The 9,604-nt window shown below is 49.5% G+C and overlaps 1 protein-coding gene across 1 annotated transcript in view; it reads right to left on the reverse strand.

Annotated features, from left to right (window-relative positions):
* Window positions 1–9,604, reverse strand: part of LOC107307498 (nuclear RNA export factor 1) — a 19,681-nt gene that overhangs the window by 2,390 nt on the left and 7,687 nt on the right. The window contains exon 3 of the mRNA XM_015851004.2: window positions 8,713–8,773. Coding sequence (XP_015706490.1) covers window positions 8,713–8,773 — 61 coding nt within the window. The remainder of the gene's footprint in view (window positions 1–8,712; window positions 8,774–9,604) is intronic.

Here is a 9,604-nt window from a genome sequence, read left to right on the forward strand (position 1 = left end):
TCAGGACCTTCCCAAACCCCTAAACCCCTTCCAGACCCCCCAATTCCCTCTTTTCCCCTCCCATCCCCCTCCCAATCCCCCTTACCCCTCTCTTTCCCCTTCCAGACCTTCCCAACCCCCTTAACTCCTTCCAGACCCTCCCAACCCCCTCCTTACCCTCCGTCTCCCACTATTTTCTCACCTCATTTTCCCTTCCAGGACCCTTCCCAATCCCGCATATTAATATACCCCTGCTCTTAATCCCTTTCACTTCAACTTCCCATACCCCTAACTCCTTCCAGGACCTACCCAACCCCCTCCTTATCCCCCTCTTATTTCTTCCCCTATTCTCACCTCTTTTTTTTATTTTCCCTCCAGCTTACCCTCCCAACGGCTCTTAACCCACTTCCAGGACATCCCTCCCAACCCCCTCTTTCCCCTCCCTACCCCCTTCTCCAATCCCTCCCTTTTACACCCTCTCTTTCCCCTTTCATCTTGACCTCCAACCCCCCTTAACCTTTCTTCTCCCCTTTCTAGTTGACCTTCCCAACCCCTGAACCTTCTTCCTATCCCTTCCTCAGGACCTTCCACCCCCTCTTTCCCTTCCAGGACCCTCTCCTAACCCCCGCCTTACCCTCCCACTTCCCCATCTTCTCCCTTTCCCTTACAGGATCCCCCCCAGTTCCCCTCTTTCCCTCCCTATCCCCCTCCAATTCCCCCTTTACCCCTTCTTCTTTCCCCCTTTCCTCAGGACTCTTCCCATACTCCCTTTAATCCTTCCAGGACCTCCCAACCCCTCCTTTACCTCCTTAGTCCCTTTATTCTCCCTCTTTTCCCCTTCCATAGGACCCTCCCACCTCTCTTAACCCCCTCTTGCCCTTCCAGACCTTTCCCATACCCCCTAACCCCTTCCACGGACCCCCCGCAGTTCCCTCTTTTCCTCCTTCCCATCCCTCCAATCCCATATACCCCTCTTTCTTATACCCCTTTCAGTGACCTTACCCAACCTTCTCTATTCTCCTTCCAGGACCCATCCACAGCCATCTCCTCCTATTCTCTTCCCTTCAGGAACCATTCCCCACCCTCTTACAAGCCCCGTCCTATGCCCTCCAGGACCTTCCAACCTCCCTTTCCCTATTCCAGACCCCCAACCCTCTTTCCCTTCCCACCCTCCTCCCAACCCTCCTATAACCCCCTCTTTCCCCTTCCAGGACCCTCCCAACTCCCGAACCCCTTCTATGCCTTCCAGTACCCCCCAGCCATCTCCCTCCTTTTTCTTGCCCTTCAGACTCTTCCAACCCTTTAACCTTTTCCCTATGCCTCTTACAGGACCCATCCAAACCCCTCTCCTACCCTCCAGTGCCCCATTGTCCTCTTTTCCCTTCCAGGACCCTCCCAGCCCATCTCTCCCCTTCTTTTCCCCTTCAGGACCTTCCAACCCTTTAACCCCTCCTATGCCTTCCAGACCCCCCATCCCCCTACCCTCCCAGTCTCCCCCTCATTTTCCCTTCTTCCCTTCAGACCTCCCCCCAGTCCCTCCGTCTCTTTCCCTTTTTTATTTTTATCAGGGACCTTCCCACTCTAATCTCTCTCTGTCCCCCATGTATACAGTGATACGAGAAGTCCGTACTTCATTCGCGCCTTCACCCGAATGTTCATCCGCATGTCCCGCGCAACACGGGTAAGGCTAATAACATCATCAATTTATGCTAATTTTAATTAATATGTGAACAGTGCTAATCATCGTTAACAAGCTCTTTGTTGCCATACCCCCATTCATTAAAACCCCCCCTTGTTAATTATTAGACCCCCCCCTCACTAATTAAACAGCCCCTTCCATCAATTTATGCTAAGTATGCTAGATTTATGCTAATCAGGCCTGTGTTTCATTAACACCTCTTTGGTCTTGCAATACCAAACACCCCCCACACCCCACTAAACGATACCACACAATGTTAATTTATGATAATTACCCCATTTCCTATTATACCCCTTGTTAATTTCATGCTAATTCATGCAAATTTATGCAATTCAGGCTGTTTACCATTAATGATGACGAGCTCTGAATGCCAATTGCGACCTAATGGATTAACCCCCCCCATAGTACACCCCCCATTCACTATTTAATGAAGTATTCTCTCTCCTTTCCCTTTATGCTAATTATGCTCAAATGTATGCAAATCAGCTGTGCATCGTTACAACAGTGACTTTTCTATCCTTTGTGCCCACAATGTGACTCAGGAATGATTAACACCCCACCATAATTAACACCCCATATTCACTATTAATTTACATCGCACCCCAGTCCCCTTTATGCTAATGTATGCAAATGTATGCAAATCAGACTGTAGCATCATTAACAACAGCGAGCTCATCTGTGTGCGCAATGCGACTCATTAGATGATAACCCTCCCCCATTACATTACCTCCCCCTCACTAATTTAATGCCCCCTCCTCCATTCCCTTTTATGCTAAATGATTATTTCAAACGTACTACAAATCTACGGCTGATGCATCGTTACGACGAGCTGTTATTGCGCACCTCATTCTAATAAACCACCCTTAATATTATAACTGCCCCCCCCCAATCTAATTAACCTCCTCCTCACTAATATCACCCCTCTCTCTATCCTTTCTTCCACTAATGTATGCAATGATGCAATCAGCTGTTGCATCGTTTTAACGATGACGCTCTAATGTGCGCAATGCCGAACTCTTAAGATGAAACCCCCCCCCATTAATTAATCCTCCTCCTCCTCACTTAATTAAACACCCCTCTCTCATCACTTTTTGCTAATGTATGCAAAATTTATGCAAAATCAGGCTGTGCATCATTAACGACGAAGCTTTGGCACAACCTCCATCATTAACCAACCCTTATTTAACGCCCACCCCTTATTAATCAACCACCTCCTCACTTAATATCACCCCCTTCTCCATTCCCTTTTATGCTAATGTTATGCAAATGTATGGCCAAATTATCAGTCTGCTGCATCTTAATCAACCAGCGAGCTCTTTGTGGTTGCATGTGACTCTAATGATGTAACCCCCCCCCTCATTTAATTAACACCCCCCATTCACATTTATATGAATTAATCCTTCTGTGTCACTTTATGCTAATGTATGTGCAGATTTTATGCAAATCTAGGCGTGCATCATTAACGACGAAGCTGTTTGTGCACCAATACCTCATTCATTAACCCATCTCTTAGTGAGCTCGCCCCCCCTTAATTAACCTCCTCCTCCTAATTATTCACCCCCCTTCTCCATCCTTATAGATAAAATTAATGCAAATGTTATTCACAATCATGGTCTTGGCATCCTGTTTAACGTCAACTCTATGTGCGCAATGCGACTCTAGATGAATTACCCCCCTCCCCCTATTAGTATAAACACCCCCATTTCCTATATTAATTATCCCCTCCCTATCTCCTTTATGCTTAATGTATGCAAGTATGCAACATCAGGCTGTGCAGCGTTAACGACGAGCTGTTGTGCCACGCAACGGCGCGAGTAACTGTAAGCCTTGTATTGCCCGGCGCCCACCCCGTCGTCCAGCCGTCCCCTCATTGGCTGCCGAGCAGCAGGGAGAGGCGTGGCTGGCGTTCGCCATGCAGTCGTGATGACATGAGGGTGTCACAGAAGTGACGTACGGACAGTTATAAACCAGATAAACAGTATGACCATACTGGACCCAGTATGGACCCAGTATGGACCAGTATAGAGCTCAGATAGACCTCAGTTATGACCAGTATGGTACCAGTATGGACCAGTATAGACCATATAGACCGATGACCTATAGGACCAGTATAAACCATATAAAACCAGTATGAACAGGATAGACCAGTTAGACCAGTATAGACCAGTCATGGACCTAGATATTGGACAGTATAAAGCAGTATAGACCAGTATGACCAGTATAGACCAGTATGGACCAGATTACGACCATAATAACCACTATGGACCAGTATGGGACCAGTATGGACCAGATAGACCAGTATAACCAGTATAGACCGAGCACCAGTTATGGAACTTGTTAATAGGTTGTAGATCAGGAGATGATGGCGGCGGTTCGCATAGCAGTCCTGCGGCTTATGAACTCGAGTGGTCACAGAAGGAGTATACCAGTAATAAACAGTATTAAACCAGTATAGTACGCAGTATGAGCAGTAATGGCCGTATAAACCTGTATGACCAGTATGGACCAGTATGAACCAGTATGGAACCATATGAAGTCTTGTAGGTATCAGGAGATGCGCGGCGTTCGCCCATGCAGGTTCCAGGAATGAACTCATGCAAAGAAGTGATACGACCATTATAAGCACCAGTATGGACCAGTATTTAACATAGGTACCTCAGTATAACCAGCATTGCACCGTATGACCCAGTATGGACTCTGTATTAGGTTGTAGTATCGGAGATCTGCTCGGCATTCCATTCCATTCCCGGGATTGAACCTCGATGTCGTGTCACAGAATGTTAACTGGACCATTATAAACCAGTTATAGACAGTATAGACCGATAAACCAGTATGACCAACGTATGAGACCAGTATGACCACAGTCATACGACAGTATGACCAGTATGACCAGTTATAGAGCTTAACTGACCAGATATGGACCATAATGGGACCAGTTATGGACCCAGTTTAGACAGTATGGACAGTATGAACCAAGTAGGCACCATATGAATACCTGACCATTATAATCCTCATATCGACCCAGTATAGACCCAGTACTAGACCAGTATGGACAGTATGGACCAGATATTAGATCCAGATATAGACACAGACTAGATGCAGTATGCACCAGTCATAACCAGTATGACCAGTATAGACCAGTATGACCCTATGGACTTGGTATTAGGGTTGTAGTAATCAAGGAATGCTTTGGCGCATTCGCGCACGCATCGGAGAACTCCCGAGTGGTCACAGAAGTGAGTACGACCAGCTATAGACCAGTATAAACCATAAGACAGTATTAGATCCCAGTATGCGACAGATCGCGACCAGTATAGACCAGTTATGGACCAGTAAGACCAGTATGACAGTATGGACCAGTATGGACAGTATAGTAACAGTTGACCAGTATTGACCAGTATAGTTGTATAGTGACAGTATAGATCCAGTATAACCAGTAGTACCGTATGCCAGTATAGACCATTATTGGACCAGTTATGACCAGCTATAATGACCAGTTAATATGGACCAGTATGGACCAGTATGGACCAGTAAGATAGTGGACTCAGTCATGGACCAGTATAGATCCAGTATGGACGCAGTTGATATGACCAGTAAGGATATGACCAGTATGGGACCAGTATGGACCAGTATAGAGATGCCATGTATAGGACCAAGCATATAGGGCTGTAATGACCAGTAATCAATGGCACAGTATGACCAATATGGACCAGTATGACCAGTATGGACCAGTATGACTATAGGACCATATGACAAGTATGGACGCAGTAATGGAATCAGTATGGACCCAGATTCCATATGCCAGACCAGTATGGACACAGTATAGAACAGTATGGACCAGTAATGGTCCAGTATAGACCAGTATGGACCAGTTATAGACCAAGTATAGGACCCGATACATATGTAGACCTATGTTGAAGTAGTCCAGTATGGACAAGTATGGACACAGTATGGACCGAGTATTAGGCTGATATGACAGTATAGACAGTATGGACCAGATATGACGCAGTATACAGTATGACCAGTACTGACCTCCAGACATGGACACAGTATAGACCAGTATGAACACAGTATAGGGCGTAGATGGTAGGGCTTGTATGGACCTATAGAGACCAGCTATGAAACATTAGTAGAAGCTGTAGGTATCCGGGATGACCTCGAGTGGCCCCAGAAGTGAGTAGAGACCAGTATGACCAAGTAATAGACCAGTATAGACAAATATAGACCAGTATGGACCAATATAGACGCCAGTAATGACCAGTAGTGTAACAATATAACCCTAGTATAGACCAATACAGACAATAGAGCCCCCCAGTATCCCCATTACACCCCAGTTACCCCCCAGGTGCCTCAGACAACGACTTGGGACTTGATGGCCGGGCCGGGCAGGTCTTCACACAGCTCCTCAAGGGTAGGACCCCCCCCCACAAATAGGAACCCACCCCATTAAACTGGAGACCCCATTAAACTGGGACCCCCTCCCCATCTAAAACTGGGACCCACCCAAAACTGGGACCCCCCCCATTAACTGGACCCCCCCCAATTTAAAACTGGGACCCATCCCCATCTAAACTGAGACCCCCCTCATCAAACTGGGATATGCCCCAAACTTGAGACCCCCATCCCCCCATTAAATGGGACCTCCCCCCCCAAAATGGACCCCCACTATTCAAAGGACCTCCCCCAATTCAAAACTGGGACTCCCCCTACTCGGTCCCCCCGTCCCAAACTGGACGCCCCCCATTAAAACTGGACCCTCCCGCATCTAAACTGGACCCCAAAAACTGGGGACCCCCCCCCAATTAAACTGGACACCCCCTCCAAACTGGGACCGCCTCCCCATCTAAACTGAGACCCCAATTCAAACTGGACCCCCCCCGTAATACCCCCCCCCAAACTGGGACCCTCCAGTCCCAAAACTGGCTGACCCCCCCCCCCATTAAACTAGACCCCCCCATTAACTGGGAACCATCCCAAACTGGACCCCCACATCAAACTGTGGACCCCCCTCATTTAAACTGGGACCCCCCATCCCTAAAACTGGGACCCTCCCATTTAAACTGGGACCCCCCCCATTAAACTGGGACCCCCCAATAAGACCCCCCCCAAACTGGGACCCTCCAGTCCCAAACTGGGACCCCCACCTACATTAACTAGGACCCCCAATTAAACTGGGACCCCCCAACTGGGACCCTTCCCAATTCAAACCTGGCGACCCCCTCATAAACTTGGACCCCTCATCCAAACTGACCCCCAATTACTGACCCCATTTAAACTGGGACCCCCCCATTAAACTGGACCTGCGCCCCCCCAAACTGACGCCAACCTGGCTCTCCAGTCCCCAACACTGTGACCCCCCCCATCCATTAAACTAAGGACCCCAATTTAAACTGGACCCCGCCAAACTGGGACCCTCCCAATTCAAACTGGGACCCCTCATTAAACTGGGACCTGCTTGGCCCCCATCCCAAAGGGACGCCCTCCCACTCTAAACTGGACCCCCCATTAAACTGGGACCCCCCAATAAGACCCCCCAACTGGACCCTCCCAGTCCGCAAACTGGTGACCCCCCCCACCATTAGCTAGACCCCCCATTAAACTGGGACCCCCCCCAACTGGACCCCCACTATTCAAACTGGACCCTCCCCATTAAACTGGAGACGCCCGGTCCCCATTTAAAACTGGACCCCCCCCAATTAGAAACCCACCCAAATCGGACTCCTCCCAGTCCCAAACTGGGACCCTCCCACCATTAAACTAGGACCTCCCAATTAAACTGGGACCCCCCCCCAAACTGGGACCCTCCCCAATTCAAACTGGGACCCCCCTCATTAAACTGGGACACACCCCATCCAAACGGACCTCCCCATTTAAAGCTGCGACCACCCCCCATTCAAAACTGGACCACCCTCGTAATAGACCCCCCCTCAAACTGGACCCTCCCCAATTCAAACGGACACCGCCCCCAACTGGCGCCCCCATTTAAACTGGACCCCATTAAACTGGACCTCCCCCCAATAAGACTCCCCAAACTGGACCCTCGCCGAGTCCAAACTGAGACCCCCACATTAATTTGGACCCCCCCCCCCCAAAATTGACCCCCACCTTAATGGGACCCCCCATTCAAAACTGGGAACCCCCCCCCGCCAATAAGACCCCCCCAAACTGGGACCCTCCTCAGTCCCAAACTGGAACCCCCCCCCTCCAATTAAACTAGGACCCTCCAAATTAATGGAATCCCCCCCCCAATTAAACTGGGACCCTCCCAATTCAAATGGACCCCCATTCAAACTGGACGTGATCCCCAAATTGAGACCCCCCCCCCATTAAACTGGAACCCCCTCCCCCAAAACCTGGGACCCCACTATTTCAAACTGGGACCCCCCCATTCAAACTGGGACCCCCCCCCCATTAAACTGGGAGACCCCATAAACTGGAACCCCCATTAAACTGGGACCCCCCAATAAGAACCCCCCCAAACTGGACACCTTCCAGTCCCAAACTGGGGACGCCTCCCCAATTTCAAACTGGACCCCCCAATAATAAACTGGAACCCCCCCCCTCCCATCTGAGACCCCCCCATTTCAACTGGGAGGCCCAAAATTGAGATCCCTCCCCCCATTAAACTGGGAACCGCCCCCTCCAAAATGGGTGACCCCACTATTCAAACTGGGACCCCCCCCCCCCCATAAACTGGAGACCATTTAAACTGACCGCCCCAATAAGACCCCCTCCCATTAACTTGGACCCCCCCCCCCCCCCCAAATGGACCCCACCATTAAGCTGGACCCCCATACAAACATGGACCCCCCCCCTTAATAAGACCCCATTTAAAAACGGACACCCCCCCATATAACCTGGGACCCCCCCCATTAACCCCCCCCCTCCGGGGTCCCAGTTTAATTGGGGGGGGTCCCAGTTTAATGGGGGGGGGTCCCCAGTTTGGGGGTCCCAGTTTAGATGGGGAGGGGTCCCAGTTTAATGGGGGTCTCCCAGTTTAATGGGGGGGGTCCTATTGTGGGGGGGGGTCCCACCTTGAGCTGTGTGAAGACCTGCCCGGCCCGGCCATAGTCCCAGTCGTTGTCCTGCAGGCACCTGGGGGGGAACTGGGGGTTAATGGGGGATACTGGGGGGCTCTATTGGTCTGTATTGGTCTATACTGGTTTATATTGTTCCATACTGGTCCATACTGGTCTATATTGGTCCATACTGGTCTATATTGGTCTATACTGGTCTATACTGGTCCATACTGGTCTCTACTCACTTCTGGGGCCACTCGAGGTTCATCCCGGATACCTACAGCTCTATATGGTTCCATACTGGTCTCTATAGGTCCATACAGCCCTACCATACAGCCCTATACTGGTTCATACTGGTCTATACTGGTCCATACTGGTCCGTACTGGTCCATACTAGTTTATACTGGTCTATACTGGTCCATACTGGTCTATACTGGTCCATACAGCCCTATACTGGTCCATACTGGTCCATACTTGTCCATACTGATCCATACTGGTCCATACTGGTCCATACTGGTCTATACTGGTCTATACTGGTCCATACTGGTCTATACTGGTCCATACTGGTCCATACTGTTCTATACTGGTCCATACTGGTCCATACTGGTCCATACTGGTCCATACTGGTCTATACTGATTCATACTGGTCCATACTGGTCCATACTGGTCTATACTGGTCCATACTGGTCCATACTGGTCCATACTGGTATATACTGGTCTATACAGCCCTATACTGGTCTATACAGCCCTATACTGGTCCATACTGGTCCATACTGGTCCATACTGGTCTATACTGGTCCATACTGGTCTATACTGGTCCATACTGCCCTATACTGGTCCATACTGGTCCATACTGGTCCATACTGGTCTATACTGGTCCATACTGGTCCATACTGGTCTATACTGG

Source organism: Coturnix japonica, unplaced genomic scaffold, assembly GCF_001577835.2.
Source record: "Coturnix japonica isolate 7356 unplaced genomic scaffold, Coturnix japonica 2.1 chrUnrandom628, whole genome shotgun sequence".
NCBI lineage: Eukaryota > Metazoa > Chordata > Aves > Galliformes > Phasianidae > Coturnix > Coturnix japonica.